The 22,818-nt window shown below is 41.5% G+C and overlaps 1 protein-coding gene across 1 annotated transcript in view; it reads right to left on the bottom strand.

Annotated features, from left to right (window-relative positions):
* LOC124000012 (serine/threonine-protein kinase 32A-like) overlaps nt 1–19,096 on the bottom strand; it is a 79,875-nt gene extending 60,779 nt beyond the window's left edge. The window contains exons 1-4 of the mRNA XM_046306094.1: nt 18,637–19,096; nt 10,308–10,579; nt 6,193–6,248; nt 5,800–5,951 (exon numbers count right to left, since the gene is read on the bottom strand). Coding sequence (XP_046162050.1) covers nt 5,800–5,951; nt 6,193–6,248; nt 10,308–10,359 — 260 coding nt within the window. The 5' untranslated portion in view covers nt 10,360–10,579; nt 18,637–19,096. The remainder of the gene's footprint in view (nt 1–5,799; nt 5,952–6,192; nt 6,249–10,307; nt 10,580–18,636) is intronic.
* Between the last annotated feature and the right edge of the window lie 3,722 nt (nt 19,097–22,818).

Here is a 22,818-nt window from a genome sequence, read left to right as displayed (position 1 = left end):
CCCAAAAATGATGATTTTTTTTTTTTACAGAAATGCACTGCAATTTAAGCTTTAAACTTTCTCTCTGCCTTATGGCAAAATGGTAGAATTGCAGGATAATAGCTTTAAAGCTGCAACAACAGGAAATCTCTGCCCAATGACAACATTTTGAGAATGCAGGAGCTTGACAATGGCAAAAATGTATCTCCGATGCCAAAACAGGCGGGCCTTTAAAATGTTCCAAGACTTGGTTCGTACAGTCCAAATACTGCTGAAGTCATAGTAAAACGATTTACTAAACCTCGAAGCCGTAAGACTGCTAAAAAGTTGGTTAAATAGCTAACCAAAAAGCTACCCGGACAATCTGAATTGATTCTTTTTTTTAAAACTCATCACATACTGTATGCTGCTGCTACTGTTTATTATCTATCATGTTGCCTCGTCACTTTATTCCTACACCGAACAAAAATATAAATCAAACATGCAACAATTTCAAATAATTTACTGAGTTACAGTTCATATAAGGAAATGTGTCAATTTAAATGAATTAATTAGGCCCTAATCTATGGATTGCACATGACTCGGGAATACAGGTACTGTATGCATCTGTTGGTCACAGATACTTAAAAAAAACTAGAGTCAATTGACGCACCTGTGCAACAATCTAAGTAACATAATGAAAAGATCCCATCAAAATCTGTCAGTTTAAGCTAGAGATGGGCTGCATCTCAATCTACCACATCCACCCATGGCGGCCTTCAGCAATTCTGTCCCTACTCTCACACCATGCACGCTACAGAACTCAAGTGTCTTTGAATATGTATGAATACTTAGCTGCAATGGTCATCTGCCGTCTTGGCCTCGATAAATTACAATAAGCAATCACCACAGCTTACTGTAGAACTAAGACTACACTGTCCTAATGAGCCACATATGAGGCCGTGCAAACTTATCTAGAGAGCAAGAGAGAGAGAAAGAGTCATTTAGCATCCCCAGCAGGTTGTGAGGGTGGCATAAACTGCCACCTGTTCATTATTTTCAACAAGCCTGGGATTCTGATTAGTTTTCTTGGCATGGAGTCTCCCACCCAGGTCAGTTTGTTCTACCTCACATGCAGTTTGAAAACACCATTCAGGCCAATTTAGAACCAGCATATCTCACAGTAAGCTACCTGAGAGGTGGAACCCGTGCAAAGAAAAGTAATGGACTTTGGACCAAAGGGTTCCAAATTATGTTTTTCCTGAAAAATATTCACACCCCTTGACCTTTTCCATATTGTATTGTGTTACAGCCTGAATTTTAAATACATTAAATTTAAATTGTTTGTCACTGGCCTGAACACAATATCCCATAATGTCTAAGTGGAATTCTGTTTTTCATAATTGTTTTAAACAAATTGTTATGGCAAGCCTAAATAAGTTCAGGAGAATAAATGTGCTTAACAAGTCACATTATAAGTTGCATGGACTCCCTCTGTGTGCAGTAATATTGTTTAACGTTATTTTTTAATAACTACCTCATCTCTGTACCACAGGCATATAATTATCTGTAATTTCAAACAGATTTAACCACAAAGACCAGGGAGGTTTTCCAATGCTTCACAAATAAGGTCCCCTACTGGTACAGTAAAAGGGTAAAAAAAAAATTAGACCATGAATATCCCTTTGAGCATGATGAATTTCAGGGATTTCAACATGAGGCCAATGGGGACCTTAAAACAGTTACAGAGTTGAATTAATGGCTGTGATAGGAGAAAACTGAGGATGAATCAACAACATTGTAGTTACTCCACAATACTAACCTAATTGATAGAATGAAAAGAACGAAGCCTGTGCAGAATACAAATATTCTAAAACATGCATCCTGTTTGCAACAAGGCACTAAAGTAATTCAACAAAAGTTGAGGCAAAGAAATTACATTTTTGTCCTTAATACAGAGCGTTATGTTTGAGGCAAATCCAATACAACACATTTAGTGAGTACCACTCTCCATATTTTCAAGCATAGTGGTGGCTGCATCATGTTATGGGTATGCTTGTAATCGTTAAGTACTGGGGAGTTTTTCAGGATAAAAAATAAACAGAATGGGGCTAAGCACAGGCAAATTCCTCGATAAAAATCTGTTTCAGTCTGCTTTCCACCAGACACTGGGAGATGACATCACCTTTCAGCAGGAGTTGCTTACCAAGAAGAAAGTGAATGTTTCTGAGTGGCCGAGTTACAGATTAGACTTAAATCTACTTGAAAATCTATGGCAAGACCTGAAAATGGTTGTCTAGCAATGATCAACAACCAATTTGACAGGGCTTGAAGAATTTTGAAAAGAGTAATGGGAACATTTAACACAATCCTGGTGTGGAAAGCTCTTACCCAGAAAGACTCACAGTTGTAATTGCTGCCAAAGGTGCTTCCACAAAGAATTGACCTGGGGGTGTGAATACTTATGTAAAAAATACATTTCTGTATTTCATTTTCTATAAAACCTAGAAACAGGTTTTCACTTTGTCATTGCGGGGTATTGGACGTAGATGGGTGAGAAAAAACAAACAATTTTTAATTCAGGCTATAACAACAAAATGTGGAATAAGTCAAGGGGTATGAATATTTTCTGAAGGCACTGTAAGTCCAGATATTAGTTTCGCAAAGTGGCCTATAATGCACAACATAATGTATATTCTAGCACATTTACAGCACATTTACTATAATGTATGTTTAATTGACTCCCATGTTGTATCTGTAATTGCCTCTAAATCAATTAAATGTTCCAAGGCAATTACTCTCTGGTTTACGTTGGAGTTTGCATATTTAGACAGAACAAACACGCCTTGAATCAATAACAAGAAGTCTAATGAATAGCTTATAGTTCAGCTCAATTTAATTGACAAAGTCAACACAGTGCTGATAGAAATACTAGAACAACTTTCACAATCAGGTAGCCTACAAAAAGCAATCACTGACGCACACACACACACACACGCACACACACACACACACACACACACACACACACACACACACACACACACACACACACACACACGCACGCACACACACGCACACACACACACACACTCACGCACGCACACACACACACACACACACACACACACACACACACACACACACACACACACACACACACACACACACACACACACACACACACACACACACACACACACACACACACACACACACACACACACACACCTAGAGAGAGAACTGAGGCCATCTCAGAAGCAGCTGATTTAAGCCTGCCTCTGCAGAACAGACCTGGATGAGTCCCCCCAATGTGACGGTGTTACATTGATTCCGGGTCCCCCGGTTGACTGACAGCTCCCTTCAGCCAGAGGCTAATACTCCTTCAGCTGCTGTCGACCGTGGGGAGAAATTATGCCCCATCCCAGCAGCCCCGGCTGAGGAGGCACAAACTACAGTATGAGGCATCAAGGTCACGCCACTGTCTTCTGCCTTAACGCGCTTCACCTGCAGTCCACTGAGCTGCCTCCCCCTCAGCGAGACCATTCCAGCACTGTGACCTTCCACTAACTGACCTGACAACCTGCCAGAAGAAGGGCATACTAGTGTCCTGTAACATAACGTGATATTTGAAATAACCAAGACACTGTGTGAACAGTGACGTTATGTAGAGAGGCCCCGGTATGCATTACGGGGATTGTGAATCACTCCCTGTGTCGTTTGGTACACAAGGTATAGCAGATTGTATGGCAATAAGACTAATAGGCGTGTTTACTGTATGCAGGTAACCTTCCTGGTTAAATAAAGGACAAATAGTGAAGAACTGTTTTTGACGCATTGAGACCATTACAAAATAAGCATGTTGAATGAAAGACATGAGACACTTCACTACCTCACTGATGCCAATGAACATTCTTGTCCATGCACTTCATTAACTTCAAGTTCTTGTTCTTCTTCATTGTCGATTCAGTAAAGCAATTTCTGCCTTGTGATGCTCGCCAGAGGATGTGGAGTGAGATTGAAAATTCACCTTCAATAAAATCCCTTCCATCATTGTCTCCGCTCCCATCCAGTTTCAATGACAGCAACAGCTCAGGATGACGCCCAGACCAGCCAGTTTCCATAAAGGCCCTGTCTGTCTCTGAGTAGGCACTTCTGCATCATCAATAGTAAAAATACATGCTTGCCTTGGTAGAGTGAGTGATGTGCAGCTGAGTCGGGCTCTGGGTCGGATGCCTAGTGTGTGTGTATGTGTGTGTGTCTCTGTCTCTCTCTCTCTCTCTCTCTGACTAAGTTCAGTATGTCTTTACAATGTACTTACAGTACCAGTCAAAAGTTTGGACACACCTACTCATTCAAGGGTTTTTCTTCATTTGACTATTTTCTACATTGTAGAATAATAGTGAAGACATCAAAACTATGAAAAAAATACATCACGTAGTAACCAAAATTGCGAAGGCCAGGTCATCTGATGCAGCACTCCATCACTCTCCTTCTTGGTCAAATAGCCCTTACACAGCCTGGAGGAGTGCTTTGGGTTATTGTCCTGTTGAAAAACAAATGATAGTCCCTCTAAGCGCAAACCAGATGGGATGGCTATCGCTGCAGAATGCTGTGCTAGCCATGCTGGTTAAATGTGTTTTTGAATTGAGTGTCACCAGAAAAGCACCCCCACACCATCACACCTCCTCCATGCTTCACGGTGGTAACCACACATGCGGAGATCATCCATTCACGTACTCTGCGTCTCACAAAGACATGGCGGTTGGAACCAAAAATCTCAAATTTGGACTCATCAGACCAAAGGACAGATTTCCACCAATCTAATGTCCATTGCTCATGTTTCTTGGCCCAAGCAAGTCTCTTCTTAATATTGGTGTCCTTTAGTAGTAGCATTTATTTGGGCTGCAATCTGAGGTGCAGTTAACTGTAATCAACTTATCCTCCGCAGCAGAGGTAACTCTGGGTCTTCCTTTCCTTTGGTGGTCCTCATGAGAGCCAGTTTCGTCATAGTGCTTGATGGTTTTTGCAACTGCACTTTCTGTTATAAAGACATGTACTTGAAATTTTCCGGATTGACTGACCTTCATGTTTTAAAGTAATGACGGACTGTCGTTTTTCTTTGCTCTTGAACTGTTCATGCCATAATATTAACTAGCCAAATAGGACTATCTCCTGTTTATCACCACTACTTCGTAACAACTGATTGGCTCAAAAGCATTAAGAAGAAAATAAATTCCACAAATTAACTTTTAACAGGTTGAGAGAATGGTTGAGAGAATGCCAAGAGTGTGCAAAGCTGTCATCAAGGCAAAGGTTGGCTACTTTGAAGAATCTCAAATATATAACCTATTTTGATTTGTTAAACACTTCTTTGGTTGCTATTTCATAGCTTGATGTCGTCACTATTATTCTACAATATAGAAAATAGTCAAAATAAAGAAAAATAAAGAAAAATCCTTGAATGAGTAGGTGTGTCCACACTTTTGACTGGTACTGTACTTCAATAATCCTTCACAAGTAACTACCCACAGGATTTTCAAAGACAAAACGTCTGAGGTTTTGTTCCACTTTTTTTTGTGGTGTTTGTCCTCCTCCATTCTATATGTCAAAGCCTTGGCTGAGCAAACATAAATGTTAGATTGGAGAGGGCATTCAAGCTTCTGCCACTTTCAAGGTGAGAGTCCTCTCGCTACAGATGCTTTTTCACTGTATTCAAAGCCCTTGTTCCTAACATTTGCTGTTGTTTCTTTCTTTCTTGTTCCTTTCTTTCTTTAACGAATGCCCCCCCCCCCACACACACACACACACACACGCACACACACACAGCATGAGCCTTACCAGAAGTTGACAAGGAAAGGATGCTCGAGGTTCCGCATGATCTGCATCTCCTTGAAAACATTGCGGACCTCGTTCCGTTCCACACACTTCAGTTTGTTCATGTACTTCATGGCATACATTTTCTTTGTGTCCTTCTTCTGCACAATGCACACCTAGAGAGAAACAGACAATAGCTCTGCATACATCCTGCTATCAACTGAGTTTACTGAATGGGTTCCTTGCTGATCATTGCATTGTGGTTTTACTTAGATGTAAACACAAGCTGTAAGAAAGTTCTTTGATATAATGTGAAAGTACTGTTCTACTGCATCTGTGGCTCCTATTGTCAAGACAACTAAGAACCAATTATTTCAAGTGGAGGTTGGACTCAGCAATTTACCAAAACAGACTTACCTTCCCGAAACTTCCTTTCCCGATAGCCCTTAGGATCTGGAAGTGGTCAAAATTGACTGGGGAAAGAATAGGAAGATCTCTTTATTTTCATATTCGCAGGCAAACAGCATACAATTTCATACAATCACAATCTTGTTGTATTACATAGAGCATGCATGAGAAAACACTAAATGGCACGAGAAACAATTGACATTCAGAGTCCTTTTTAACTTATGTGAGGCAGTGTTATTCTCTCAAATGGAAAAGGATCTAAATGTGAAGTCATTTTGGCCGGGGTAAGTGCCATGCCCATTGGGGGCACAGGGGCATGTGCCCCCTCAGATTTATCCTGTTTTAAAATATACTGTATATATATTTACATATATATAAATGCTCCATTAAAACTATATATATATATATATATATATATAGTTTTAATGGAGCATTTTTTTGTTAAGTGTGTTTTTCTGTAATACTGCTTGTCAACTAGCAATTTTATGAAGTTGGCCCAGATAGGTTCCCAATCTCACACGTCATAACTATCTGCAAAGAAGCCATTTCAGGTTATCAATGAAGTTAGAGTAGCTAGCTTGTCTAACTATCTTAGCTGGCATGCCTGCTGGCAAGCAATAACTAAATGTACTGACGATTTTTGGGGTGCAGGATGCCCCTGCTCCCAGTCCCATTTTAACCCGAACCTGCACCAGTTATCGGTCTAATCTCAAAAAACATTAAATTCAATTGGAACCAGTTGTGGCCTGTCTTCACAGCCATGGCAATCGAAACATAGGGTTATCCCTCTTTCTATCTGCCATCTCCCAGGGTGACGTGCAGCTGCCACCAACTCTCTCTCTCGCTCCGGTCATGTGACCTGGCCGGTGTACCCCCGCCGAGCAGCGACACCTCACATCCCCTCCAAGTGGATGGATTGGATGTGACAGTTAATGATATGCTCTGTTAGTCCTGTATCAGTGGCACTTCCCCTCTCCGCTACTTGTGTTTCACTGTTCACTACAGGCTCTGAGCCTAACTCTGGTTCTGATGGGGTTTTAGGGAAGGACAGCTGTGGTTTGACTGCGAGGAGAGCAGAGCAGCGGGTGCACAGAGACAGAGGCTGCGGGTGCATTACTTACTCTTTCTCTATCTCCCTGTCTGTCTCCCCTCCCCCTCTCTGTGATGATCACAGAGGCAGGAAGCTCTAGCGGAGCCCCATATACACTAGTACGCAGCCATGACTGAGTAAGTCATGCGGTTGCTGTGGCGACTGAAACAGAACCCACAGGTCCCAGTCAGCCAGAGCGTGAATAAAGCATGATCACCAGACAGGCGTGCCCATTAAGAGAAGTGAAAGCCCCAGGGGACAGACAGGCAGACATGGAGGGGGGACAGGTCACAGCTTTGGCATGATTGTCAACAGAACAAATTAACAGGTCAAAGAACACTTAATTCCCAATCCCATTCTTAATAGACGTATAAAGCACTCAGTCCTGTTGATGTACTAAATCTCTCTCTATGGTTCTCTATCTGTCATTTGTCCTGTTATTTCTCTGGCCAACACCAATCCCAGGTGCCCAGGCAGTAAATTCAGGGCATTGGAAAATTGAACACTCAGCTGCAATGTCAAAGCCACAACAACAATGTCAAGGAGCACTCCATTTATTTTGAACTCCCAAGTACAAATCCAAGGCACACATGACTTTTATTTCTGAGGTGATGACTTTGTCCGTAATGAGTAACTAATGGGATCGATGGCAGAAGCTAAAATTGAAGGAAGTAACAAATGTTGAAAGAAATGACGATTATTCTGGCAACGGCATAAGAATACCACGTGGCTGGAGTCACAGCAAACAATGTCCATAGTGTACACTCTAGAAAAGATACTGTACAATTGTATAGATATACAGTTGAAGTCGGAAGTTTACATACACCTTAGCCAAATACATTTAATCTCAGTTTGTCACAATTACTGACATTTAATCCTAGTAAAAGCATTGCCTTTAAATTGTTTAACTTGAGTCAAACGTTTCGGGTAGCCTTCCACAAGCTTCCCACAATAAGTTGGGTGAATTTTGGCCCATTCCTCCTGTCAGAGCTGGTGTAACTGAGTCAGGTTTGTAGACCTTCTTGCTCGCGCACGCATTTTCAATTCTGCCCACAAATTTTCTACAGGACTGAGATCAGGGCTTTGTGATGGCCACTCCAATACCTTGACTTTGTTGTCCTTAAGCCATTTTGCCACAACTTTGGAAGTATGCTTGAGGTCACTGTCCATTTGGAAGACCCATTTGCGACCAAGCTTTAACTTCCTGACTGATGTCTTGAGATGTTGTTTAAATATATCCACATAATTTCCCCTCCTCATGCAGCCATCTATTTTGTGAAGTGCACCAGTCCCTCCTGCAGCAAAGCACCCCCACAATATGATGCTGCCACCCGCGTGCTCCACGGTTGCAATGGTGTTCTTCAGCTTCCAAGCATCCCCCTTTTTCCTCCAAACATAACGATGGTCATCATGGCCAAACAGTTCTGTTTTTGTTTCATCAGACCAGAGGACATTTCTCCAAAAAGTACGATCTTTGTCCTCATGTGCAGTTGAAAACTGTAGTCTGGCTTTTTTAGGTTATGTCGATATAGGACTCGTTTTACTGTGAATATAGATACTTTTGTACCTGTTTCCTCCACCATCTTCACAAGGTCCTTTGCTATTGTTCTGGGATTGATTTGCACTTTTCGCACCAAAGTACGTTCATCTCTAGGAGACAGAACGGGTCTCCTTCCTGACCGGTATAATAGCTGCGTGGTCCCATGGTGTTTATACTTGCGTACTATTGTTTGTACAGATGAACGTGGTACCTTCAGGCATTTGGACATTGCTCCCAAGGATGAACCAGACTTGTGTAGGTCTACATTTTTTTTCTGAGGTCTTGGCTGATTTCTTTTAATTTTCCTATGTTGTCAAGCAAAGAGGCACTGAGTTTGAAAGTAGGCCTTGAAATACATCCACAGGTGTATCAGAAGCTTCTAAAGCGATGACATCATTTTCTGGAATTGTCCAAGCTGTTTAAAGGCACAGTCAACTTAGTGTATGTAAACTTCTGACCCACTGGAATTGTGATACAGTGAATTATAAGTGAAATAATCTGTCTGTAAACAATTGTTGGAAAAATTACTTGTGTCATGCACAAAGTCGATGTCCTAACCGACTTGCCAAAACTATAGTTTGTTAACAAAAAATGTTTGGAGTGTTTAAAAAACAAGTTTTAATGACTCCAACCTAAGTGTATGTAAACTTCTGCCTTGAACTGTACATGTATCTATAGGTACAGGTATATCAGCTTTCATGTATGTGTGTTTTTCTCTGAAAAGGAGAGCATTCACTCTGTCTGTCACAGCTGACCTACCAATAAATAATCCTTTGCTAATGCTTTGTCACCTTCATTAATTTGATACAGCTAAACATTTGCATAACACGTTAGCCTACTCCCACTGATGTGCTCTATAAGCTGTTACACTAACTGTATTCTAGTGAGTGAAGAAGGTTAGCTGTAGAAACCTTAGATCATCACTTATTGGCTTCCAAAATGTAAAACACCCCCAGATGACAGCTGATTCATTATGTAATATATAGAAAAACATCATGTCTTTAATTAAAAGGGAACCAAGTGACAACCCTTGAATTGCTGATGTACTCATAACTCTGTCGACTTGTTGGGGTTTTGCCAAAGTGAGTGAATTCAATCTAGAGGATGTGTCACATTCAAAGATGTTGAATTCCACTTAGCTAGCATATACTGTAAGCCCAGCACAGTGCATAATTACACATAGAATGCTATATTATAGGAATTATATGATCTCTATGACACAATGTCTGCATACCTGAATGATAACTACCATCACACTTTTCAGAAACACATAGCATACCTTATGAGACTTTAAGAAATCTGTTAGTAACCGTGGCTTTACTGATGCTTACATTTCTATCGATGTACTGCATCTTCTTCATCTGTTTGTTCAATCTATCGTCTTCATTTTTGATACAGAGGCTACTGGAGTACACTCAGAGAAGACAAATCCAAAAGGAGAAATGTCTAATAGTCCTCATTGCCCACTTTATAACAGGCTCGGTCATTACTCACCCTCCTCTGTGTCATCGGTGACGGAAGCCTTGTTGGATTGTCCCAGCCCCATGTTTGTTCCTGTAGTCCCCAGCCAGGCAGGTCCCTCTCAACTCAGTATGGAATAGCTGTCCCACAGCCAGGGAGACATAGCCTGGAGCCTGGGCTGGACCAACCTACCTAGATCCACCGGTTGGGTTGATTGGAACTTGGCCTGTACTCTTCTCTGTACTCTATGGTTCCACACCCAGGGGTGTGGCTCTATCTCGGACCCCCCTTAACAGGAAACCAAACTATATAAGAAGAGAAGAACACACAAACATGACACAATGTGTCAAAATCAAGAAGGGAGGGGGCTGAGTGGTTGAGCCAACACATCACGGTAATGCTCTACTCGTGTTGGTAGGAGATTGTCGAGAGATGCTCTTTCCGATTGTGAACTTGCCAAATTCTTCGAAGGAGTAAACCCAGCAAACCAAAATTGGTTCTGTGAAAGTTCCCAGAACATTCGTTAGGTTGCAACAAATGAATGTTCTCCTAACACAAAAACTGTCCAGTCGTGATGATGATTATAGAATGTTTGTATAAAACATTTGCCTGATTTTGCAAGAATGTTCCTAGAAAACATTTAATCTGTTCTTTAAAGGTCCCCAGAATGTTTCATTATTATTGTGGGAACAGTCACTCACAGTGGTGAGAACATTGGGGTGACGTAACCAAATATATGTTCACAACAACAACAAAAACATGTCCAGTTGTGCAGATGATTCTACAATGTTTATTTTAGGCTGCAAAAAAATAATCACAAAACACATTTACCTGAGGTTACAAAAACATTCCCAGAAAAGTTTGTGTGTTCCCAAAACACAAAAAAACTGTGCTGACATTCAGATAATGTTTGTATCAGGGTGCACAAACCATTCCTTTGATGCTGCAAGAATGTTGACAGAACAGCCTTTCTGAGATCTTTAATAAAGGATCCCAGAACATTTAATTAGGTTGTGGGAACAGTGTGGGTACATTACAAGCGATAGGATCCAAAACCACAAATGTCCTCAGTTGTGATGACATTCATACAATGTTTAAGTTAGGTTGCACAGGACATTCCTATAATGTTGTAAGAACGTTGGCACAACATTTGGTTCCCAGAACATTTCAGAAGCCCTTTCCTGCAGTCAAATGACCTAGTGTCCTCAAATGACCTAGTGGCCTTATTACATTTTTTCATAATTTAAAAAATAATTAACATAACTTCAAAAACCAGCTGAAAATCTGATGTTTCTATGTCAAACAGTTTTGTTATATTTCAGTCTTCTGTAATGTACAGTATCAGTCAAAAATTTGAACACACCTACCCCCTCAAGGGTTTTTATTTATTTTTACTATGTTCTACATTGAAAATAATAGTGAAGACATCAAAACTATGAAATAACACATATAGAATCATGTAGTAACCAAAAATGAGTTAAACAAATAAAAATCTATTTTAGATTATTCAAAGTAGCCACCCTTTGCCTAGATGACAGCTTTGCACACTCTTGGCATTCTCTCAACCAGCTTAACCTGGAAAGCTTTTCCAACAGCCTTGAAGGAGTTCCCATATATGCTGACCACCTGTTGGCTTCTTTTCTTTCCCTCTGCGGTCCAACTCATCCCAAACCATCTCAATTTGGTTGAGGTCGGGAGATTGTGGAGGCCATGACACCTGATGCAGCACTCCATCATCACACTACTTCTTTGTCAAATAGCCATTACACTGCCTGGAGGTGTGTTGGGTCATTGTCCTGTCGAAAAACAAATGATAGTCCCAATAACCGCAAACCAGATGGGATGGATTGCTGCAGTATTGCTGCAGAATGCTGTGGTAGCCATGCTGGTTAAGTGTGCCTTGAATTATGCTTTACGGTGGGAACCACACATGCGGAGATCACAAAGACATGGCGGTTGGATACCAAAATCTCAAATTTGGACTCATCAGACCGAAAGGACAGAATATCCACCGGTCTAATGTCCATTGCTCATGTTTCTTGGCCCAAGCATGTATCTTCTTATTATTGGTGTCCTTTAGTAGTGGTTTGTTTGCAGCAATTCGATCATGAAGGCCTGATTCACACAGTCTCCTCTGAACAGCTGATGTTGAGATGTGTCTGTTACTTGAACTCCGTGAAGCATTTATTTAAGCTGCCATTTCTGAGGCTGGTAACTTTAATGAACTCCTGGATCTTCCTTTCATGTGGCGGTCCTCATTAGAGCCAGTTTCATCATAGCGCTTGAAAGTTCTTGTGACTGCACTTGAAGAAACTTTCAAAGTTCTTGACATTTTCCGGACAGACTGACCTTTATGTCTTAAAGTAATGATGGACTGTCATTTCTCTTTGCTTATTTGAGCTGTTCTTGCCATAATATGGACTTGGTCTTATACCAAATAGGGTTATTTTCTGTATACCACGCCTACCATGTCACAACACAACTGATTGGCTCAAACACATTAAGGAAAGAAATTCCACAAATTAACTTTTAACTCCAGGATGCTGACCTTTTAGGCAGAGTTGCAAAGAACTGACTGGCCAATAAACAGACTGGCCAATAAACATAAAATATTAAGATGGGTAAAAGAACACAGAAACTGGACAGAGGAACTCTGCCTAGAAGGCCAGCATCCCAGAGGCATCTGTTTCTCAAACTAGACAATCTAATGTACTTGTACTCCTGCTTAGTTGTGCACCGGGGCCTCCCAATCTTCTTTCTATTCTTGTTAGAGACCGTTTGCGCTGCTCTGTGAAGGGAGTAGTACACAGCGTTGTATGAGATCTTCAGTTTCTTGACAATTTCTCACAAGGAATAGCCTTCATTTCTCAGAACAAGAATAGACTGACGAGTTTCAGAAGAAAGTGCTTTGTTTCTGGACATTTTGAGCCTGTAATCAAACCCACAAATGCTGATGCTCCAGACACTCAACTAATCGAAAGAAGGACAGTTTAATTGCTTATTTAATCAGGACAACGGTTTTCAGCTGTGCTAACATATCTGCAAAATGGTTTTCTAATGATCAATTAGCCTTTTTAAAAATGTAAAAGTATAAACTTGGATTAGCTAACACAACATGCCACTGGAACACAGGAGTGATGGTTGCTGGTAATGGGCCTCTGTACGCCTATGTAGATAATCCATTAAAAAATCTGCCGTTTCCAGCTACAATAGTCATTTACAACATTAACAATGTTTACTCTACACTATATTTCTGATCAATTTGATGTTATTTTAGTGGACAAAAAATGTGCTTTTCTTTTAAAAACGAGGACATTTCTAAGTGACCCCAAACCTTTGAATGTTAGTGTATATTGTACAGTAGTAGGTGATATAGAGACACATGGCATTTTACTTTCATTCATAAGACATTTTAACAGCCTTTAATCATACAGTACAAACACAACCCAATTTTTTTTACACTTCTTATGTTGACAATCTGCACAATATTTCAGTCATAGGACATTTTAACAGCACGTAATCATACAAATCAAATCAAATGTCATTTGTCACGTATGATAGTGAAATGCTTACTTACGGGTCCTTTTCCAACGATGCAGAGTTAAAGATTAAGAAGAAAAAAAACGAAAGAAAAATATGAAATAGTGACACGAGGAATAAATACACAGACAATAACGAGTAACAACAAGAAGTAAAAATAGCATAGCTATAACATACAGGGAGTACCAGTACCGAGTCACTGTGCAAGACTATCAGGTTATTGAGGTCGCTATGAACATAGAAGTAGGGGTAAAGTGACGTACATGGTGAGTGTGAAAGTGTGTGTGTATGTGTGTGAGTGTGTGTGTGGCATCAGTATGCATGTGTGCGCATGTTTTGTCTTAATGTTAAGTGTGGGCGTATGTAACGTGTGTATGTGTGTTGGGGTGTCAGTGTAAGTATGTGTGAGTGTGTGTGCATAGATTCAGCGCAAGAGAGTTAGTGCAACAAAGGGTCAATGCAGGTAGTCCGGGTCACCATTTGATTAGCTATTTAGCAGTCTTGTTTAGCAGTCTCGTGGCTTGGGGGTTAGAAGCTGTTCAGGGTCCTGTGGGTTCCAGACTTGGTGCACTGGTAATGCTTACCGTGCGGTAACATAGAGAACTCTCTATGGCTTGGGTGGCTGAATTCTTTGACACATTTTTGTTATTTTCCTGATACCGCCTGGTATAAGAGGTCCTGGAAGGCAGGGAGCTCAGCCCCATGTGATGTACTGGGACGTACTCATCATCTTCTGTTGCACATTCTTTGAATGTTTTTGGAATGTTATCATCCCAATGTTAGATAAAGCCCTAGAACCTAACAGGAATCTTAGCTAATGTTCTGGGAATGTTCCCGGTTTGCTGGATAGGCTACTTTCATACTAGCCTTTGACGAGTCCCCAACAACAGGGTTAACAATGGGTGGATTTGATTATGCTGAGCCGCGGGCATCGGTCTATGGCGCGTGACTTGAATGGGCAGAAGCAGTGAGGGAAGAGCACCCTCCTCAAAAGGAACAGTAATCTGCACCGCTCGGTCATGTTGTCAATAAGGCAGCATGGTGCATCATCCAGAAACATATATCTCTTTTCCATAAAATATATGTTTGAATTTTCTAACTAGTTTTCATTTGGAAGGCAGATACAGCATTCATATCAAAGGTAATCAAAGGTAATCACTTTTGAATGTGAAAACACAGAATCTTGATCCCGTGAGCTTTTGAACTGCTGGCTCATGACCAGGAGGCAGTCCAGTTCTTAAAATGAACGCAATCAACTTTCACCTGGTGTTTCGCCTACTCAGGTGCACGGGCCAGATTAATCAAATCAAGGAGACAGACAATCCATCGTAACTCCTCCTCAATTTTTACTGGATTAGTTGAACAGTACAGAAGAGAACCTCTCCCGACAGTTTTTGTTCTTCTTGTCTAGACTAGTATGCAGGGGATCTAGTTTCAGGAGTTTCTTTTACACCTGCTACATTAGGTTGCTTTCATACCAACCCCAAGGAAATGGATAACCTGAGAACTGTCTGACAAATCAGACACGCTAAATACATTCTCTGAAATACTTCATTAATGGTGTGGTACACTGATTATTGTTTGAGTATGAGGATAAAATAGAATCGTTTCAGTCGTTTTTTTTTTTTTTGCAGTGTTGAAAATAATTTCAAGCAATTCTTCTAATTTTGCCATGTGACTGAGAGAAGTATTTGCAGTCTCAAAGGTAATATCCTGCAATTCTACAGATGTCGCCATGAGGTGGAGAGAAACTTTTTCAGTGTAAAGATAATTTCCTGCAATTCTACACATTTTCCCATGTTCATATACAATCTGAGTGAGAGTGACAAAAAAAATATGGGGGCCCTATTATGGTCAGGGCCCCTGAGCACATGCCCTGCATGTTTACTCAGTAATTTGGTGAGGATTATTTGAGCGGCTGTCATTGACTGACATAACTATTGGAAAACTGTTGACTCACTCCAAAATGTCTAAATGATTCTACTTTTCTAACTCTTAACAGCGTAATCTGCGTATAGGTGTGACGGCGTTAAGAACGTGCCCGTAAACTCACTCCACAGCTATCTTAAAATGTCACAGATTGAGCCATCTAATTGGTACCTTTTAGGTGGGGTCAACCCATTGGAATTTTTTCAAGGAGGGCCTGTGACCCAGATCGACAGTTGGACTCAATGGCCGGGGTAGCTCGCTGTGTAGCGAGTGTCGAAGGGGTGAGTGTAACGGAGATAAGAACTTGCCGTAAAGCTCACTCCACACGCTAACTTGAAATGTCGATATAGAGCCATCCAATTGGTGGCTCAACTCGTTGGAACGTTGTCAAGGAGGGCAGTTACCTGTGTTGCGAAGCAGATGATCATTGGTGTGAGTCCAGTGTGGGGCAGTTGGACAGTGGTGAAAGCAAAGCTGTTAGCAGCACACTGACCCCCGTTACATACAGTGCCTTCGGAAAGTATTCAGATCCCTTGACTTTATCCACATTTTGTTACGTTACAGCCTTATTCTAAAATGGATTACATTTATTTCTTCCACACAGAAATCTACACACAATACCCCACAATGACATAGCAAAAACAGGTTTTAGTATTCAGACCCTTCGATATGAGACTCTAAATTGAGCTCAGGTGCATCCTGTTTTCCATTAATCATCCTTGAGATGTTTCTACAAGTTGATTGGAGTACACCTGTGGTAAATTCAATTGATTGGACATGATTTGAAAAGGCACACACTTGTCTATATAAGGTCCCACAGTTGACAGTGCATATCAGAGCAAAAACGAAGCAATGAGGTCAAAGGAACTGTCCGTAGAGCCCATAGACAGGATTGTGTTGAGGCACAGATCTGGGGAAGGGTACCCAAAAAATTCTGCAGCATTGAAGGTCCACAAGAACACAGTGGCCTTCATCATTCTTAAATGGAAGAAGTTTGGAACCACCAAGACTCTTCCTAGAGCTGGCCACCTGGACAAACTGAGCAATGGGGGGAGAAGGGGCTTGGTCGGGTAGGTGACCAACAACCCGATGGTCACTCTGACAGAGCTTCAGAGTTCCTCTGTGGAGATGGGAGAATCTTCCAGAAGGACAACCATTTCTGCAGCACTAAACCAATCAGGCCTTTATGGTAGAGTGGCCAGACGGAAGCCACTCCTCAGTAAACTACACATCACAGCTCGCATGGAGTTTGCCAAAAGGCACCTAAAGAATCTCAGACAATGAGAAACAAGATTCTCTGGTCTGATGAAACCAAGATTGAACTCTTTGGCCTGGATGCCAAGCGTTATGTCTGCAGGAAACCTGACACCATTCATACGGTAAAGCATGGTGGTAGAATCATGTTGACAGGATGTTTTTCAGCAGCAGCAACTGGGAGACTAGTCAGGGTCGAGGCAAAGATTAATGGAAAAAAGTACATTGAGATCCTTGATGAAAACATGCTCCAGAGCGCTCAGGCCCTCAGACTGGGGCAAAGATTCACCATCCAACAGGACAATGACCCTAAGCACACAGCAAAGACAACACAGGAGTGGCTTCGGGACAAGTCTTGAACCCGATTGAACATCTCTGTAGAGACCTGAAAATAGCTGTGCAGCAACGCTCCCCATCCAACCTGACAGAGCTTGAAAGAATCTGCAGGGAAGAATGGTAGAAACACACACAGGTGTGCCAAGCTTGTAGCATCATACCCAAGAACTCGAAGGCTGTAAGCGCTGCCAAAGCTGCTTCGAGAAAGTACTGAGTAAAGGGTCTGAATACTTATGTACGTGTGATATTTCAATTTTTTAAATATATTATTATCTAAAAACCGGTTTTTGCTTTGTCATTGTGGGGTATGGTGTGTAAATTGAAAAGGAAAAATATATATTTCATAAATTTTAGAACAAGTCAAGGGGTCTGAATACTTTTCCGAATGCACTGTCCACTCCCCAGTATCAAATGCAGTCACTAGATAATAGTAATATATTAAAGGCGGGAAAAAAGTATTGTTCCAAATTTTCAAATAAATTCCCCCAAACTGTAGACCTACACAATAAATATATATTAGACATTTGGCTAAATTACTTCCATAAAATGTAAATTTATTATGTTTAATAAAACACAATTTTCCAACACCATGCTAGGGTGGCTAATGCTACAATACTTCCCGATGTTTTAGCATGTGTGGCACAAAGCCCATTCAAGTCACAAAGTCATAAAGTGATTTTATTGAGCTTCACAATCAATTTTAGATACTTCAGATGATTTGGACATGGGTGCAAAATTGCTAATATCGGTCCCATGATTTGAATGGTAATTGTACCACAAATGCTAAAATGTTAGCATGTGTTAACAGTGCCAGGAAAACAAAATAATGGATTGCTGTCATACCTTGTCCATAGACTGCTTACAGGGTAAGTAAACCAATATGTAATTGTGTAATTTGGGTGAACTATCCCTTTAAGTTAAGTCTGCATGTATGATTCCTATGTATGACATAGCCTGCGTGGCATGGGCATTCAAAAAACACTGCACTCCATTAAAACGGAATGTAACGCAAACGTAATATCTTAATTTGCGTGTTAACCTAGTGGTAGCTATAAACAAAGTTAAAAAGAAATCAGATTTTGCTGTCCATTTTCTACGCATTTTCTGGTATCCTTGATAAGGTCACCCTAGTGAATCTAAATAAAAAATGTAAAACCACTTGAACACTAAAGTACTTAGAAATCGCATTGCTGACTTAGAGGCAAACCGGGGGGCATTCCGCTTAGAATCCAGTGACAAAATAGAAAGCATGCACCGAATAGAAAGTAGCCTAGGCATTCAAGCAGACACCATCATAACCTACCTTTAAATGCCCCGGGCTTTTAGGTAAATAGCATGTCCAGTTTAAAAAAAATGTAAGGTAGCCTATTTGAAGAGAAGAGGACAGTTCACGGCATCACTTGCTTGTTAGGACGACGCATCCATACACCTGCCCCGACTCACAAGAAGGACTGTCTGGAGTGATGAGGGAAGGATGCGCAGATTGATCGTAAAACGAAATAATACAAATAAAAGTGCGATTAGTGTTCTCGTATTTTCTATACTGTTCGGGCAAAATGATTGTTGCTGCTGAGGATACAATTGTATCATGAAGCGAAACAGAATACTGCTACATTGTTGCACGAGATCAGCAGACGGCAGAATAATAGAGACCTCCACACTTCACACACTGGTATCTCGACTGGACTATAATTAAGATACTTGGCGATATGCTGTATAGAACTCCCTCCTCGTGCGTCTCGCAAAGCTCACCTCATCATATGGAATGTTGCCTTGCCTACTCACCCTCGCCTTATGATTTTATGAGGCGATTTATTCGCAGGTATTTATTTTCAGCAACTATATGTTCGGAATGTCGTCGGGGGTACGCCAAAATAAAAATGTGATTCACATTTTTAAAAATGTTTACAAAATAAAGACATTCTTCACACTTTCATTTATATTTCCCAAAGGGGCTATACATTTGGGGGAGATTTTTTTATCGCCTGAGTAGCCTCGTTTCACGGACAAAAATAAAATTAAACCATCTGGCGTTCAGCAAAATAACAACACAATGTCAAATACACGTAGCCTAGACACATAATTAAATAATTAATTAACATCCAATCCAATTCATTAACATCCAATCACCTTAACCGTTACTCACTTTAACCGTTAGCCAAACGCATCGAAGAGGTGCAAATATGATGAGAACTACACTGCTCAGAAAAATAAAGGGAACACTAAAATAACACATCCTAGATCTGAATGAATGAAATATTTTCATTAAATATTTTTTTCTTTACATGGTTGAATGTGCTGACAACAAAATCACACAAAAATTATCAATGGAAATCAAATTTATCAACCCATGGAGGTCTGGATTTGGAGTCACACACAAAATTAAAGTGGAAAACCACACTACAGGCTGATTCAACTTTGATGCAATGTCCTTAAAACAAGTCAAAATGAGGCTCAGTAGTGTGTGTGGCCTCCACGTGCCTGTATGACCCCCCTACAACGCCTGGGCATGCTCCTGATGAGGTGGCGGATGGTCTCCTGAGGGATCTCCTCCCAGACCTGGACTAAAGCATCCGCCATCTCCTGGACAGTCTGTGGTGCAAAGTGGCGTTGGTGGATGGACATGATGTCCCAGATGTGCTCAATTGGATTCAGGTCTGGGGAACAGGCGGGCCAGTCCATAGCATCAATGCCTTCCTCTTGCAGGAACTGCTGACACACTCCAGCACATGAGGTCTAGCATTGTCTTGCATTAGGAGGAACCCAGGGCCAACCGCACCAGCATATGGTCTCACAAGGGGTCTGAGGATCTCATCTCGGTGCCTAATGGCAGTCAGGCTACCTCTGGCGAGCACATGGAGGGCTGTGCGGCCCCCCAAAGAAATGCCACCCCACACCATGACTGACCCACCGCCAAACCGGTCATGCTGGAGGATGTTGCAGGCAGCAGAACGTTCTCCACTGCATCTCCAGACTCTGTCACATATCACATGTGCTCAGTGTGAACCTGCTTTCATCTGTGAAGAGCACAGGGCGCCAGTGGCGAATTTGCCAATCTTGGTGTTCTCTGGCAAATGCCAAACGTCCTGCACGGTGTTGGGCTGTAAGCACAACCCCCACCTGTGGACGTCGGGGCCTCATACCACCCTCATGGAGTTTGTTTCTGACCGTTTGAGCAGACACATGCACATTTGTGGCCTGCTGGAGGTCATTTTGCAGGGCTCTGGCAGTGCTCCTCCTGCTCCTCCTTGCACAAAGGCGGAGGTAGCGGTCCTGCTGATGGGTTATGCCCTCCTAGGGCCTCCTCCACATCTCCTGATGTACTGGCCTGTCTCCTGGTAGCACCTCCATGCTGTGGACACTATGCTGACAGACATTGATGTGCCATCCTGGATGAGCTGCACTACCTGAGCCACTTGTGTGGGTTGTAGACTCCGTCTCATGCTACCACTAGAGTGAAAGCACCGCCAGCATTCAAAAGTGACCAAAACATCAGCCAGGAAGCATAGAAACTGAGAAGCGGTCTGTAGTCACCACCTGCAGAACCACTTCTTTATTGGGGGTGTCTTGCTAATTGCCTATAATTTCCACCTGTTGTCTATTCCATTTGCACAACAGCATGTGACATTTATTGTCAATCAGTGTTGCTTCCTAAGTGGACAGTTTGATTTCACAGAAGTGTGATTGACTTGGAGTTACATTGTGTTGTTTAAGTACTCCCTTTATTTTTTTGAGCAGTGTACATTGATTTGGGGTTCACTTATATTGGAGTAGTGCCTTTCCTCAGCCACAGTGTGTTATATGTTCAAAGTTCTACCTCCCAACTGGATGAAACCTTCACTCTTGGCAAGCCACAGGAGTTTTTTGACCTAAAATTAAGACGACTTTCGAGTAGTAAGACATGTATAAAAGCAACAGATACCATTAAGAAGAAGGGGTTAGAAGCGTTTTATATGGTGAGCTACCGAGTGGTAAGGACAGGCAAGCCCCATACTGTTGTGGAGGACTTAATTATTCCTGTTGCCGCGGGTATGGCTGGGACAATGCTGGCGGAAAAGGCCCCCCCAAAAAACTATGCAGACAATGTTTTCATCAAACAACACTGTTTCACATCAGTGACATGGCAGGAGATGTTTTGAAACAATTACTGCTTCGCGTACAAGCCAGTGAATTCTAAGCGTTACAGCTGGATGAGTCAACAGATGTGGCGGGCCTGGCAGAACTCCTGGTATATGCCTGTTATGTTTATGGGGGGGGGGGGGGTAGTCAATTAAGGAAGACATCCTTTTAAGTACTGGACAGCTTTGTGACATCAAATGGACTTTGGTGGTCAATATGTGTTGGTATCTGATGGCACAAAAGCCATGTCAGGGAGACATAATTGGGTGGTAATGTGCATGCAAGCAGTTTCTCCCAACGCCACTTGGGTATACTACAGCATCCACCGAGAGGCTCTTTCTGCAAAAGGAATGCCTGACAGCTTGAAAGATGTTTTGGACACGACAGTAAAAATGGTTAACTTTGATAAAGCAAGGCCCCTGAACTCTCGTGTGTTTTCTGCACTATGCAATGATATGGGCAGCGACCATGTAATGTTTTTACAACATAATGAATTGCATTGGTTTTCAAGGGGCAGAGTATTTACACGTTTATTTAAATTGAGAGATGAGATTAAGGTTTTCTTTACTGACCGTCATTTTCCCTTGTCTGACCACTTGTATGATGACGAGTTTCTCACACGACTGGCCTATCTGGGTGATATTTTTTCTCGCCTGAATGATCTGAATCTAGGATTGCAGGGACTCTCCACAAAATTGAGGCTATGATTGAGAAGTTGGAGCTCTTCTCTGTCTGCATTGACAAGGACAACACACAGGTTCTTCCATAATTGTATGATTTTTTTGTGTGCAAATGAACTCAAGTTTACGGACAATGTCAAATGTGATATAGCAAAGCACCTGAGTGAGTTGGGTGCGCAGTTACACAGGTACTTTCCCAAAACAGATGACACAAACAACTGGATTCGTTAGCCCTTTCATGCCCTGCCTACAGTCCACTTACCAATATCTGAACAAGAGAGTCTCATCGAAATTGCAACAAGCGCTTCTATGAAAATGTAATTTAATCAGAAGCCACTGCCATATTTCTGGATTAGGCTGTGCTCAGAGTATCCTGCCTTGGCAAATCGCACTGTTAAGACACTGATGCCCTTTGCAACCATGTACTGTACCTATGTGAGAGTGGATTCTCGGCCTTCACTAGCATGAAAACTAAATACAGCCACAGACTGTGTCTGGAAAATGATTTAAGACTGAGACTCTCTCCAACACAACCCATCATTGCAGAGTTATGTGCATCATTTCAAGTACACCCTTCTCATTAACCTGTGGTGAGTTATTCGCAATTTTCGATGAGCAAATAAAGTTGTATATGAAAGATGGCTAAATAAAAAGAAAAATGATTGATTATTATTATATTATTATTT

The sequence above is a fragment of the Oncorhynchus gorbuscha genome, linkage group LG16 (assembly GCF_021184085.1).
Source record: "Oncorhynchus gorbuscha isolate QuinsamMale2020 ecotype Even-year linkage group LG16, OgorEven_v1.0, whole genome shotgun sequence".
Lineage (NCBI taxonomy): Eukaryota > Metazoa > Chordata > Actinopteri > Salmoniformes > Salmonidae > Oncorhynchus > Oncorhynchus gorbuscha.
This window is presented reverse-complemented; position numbering and strand designations above follow the sequence as displayed.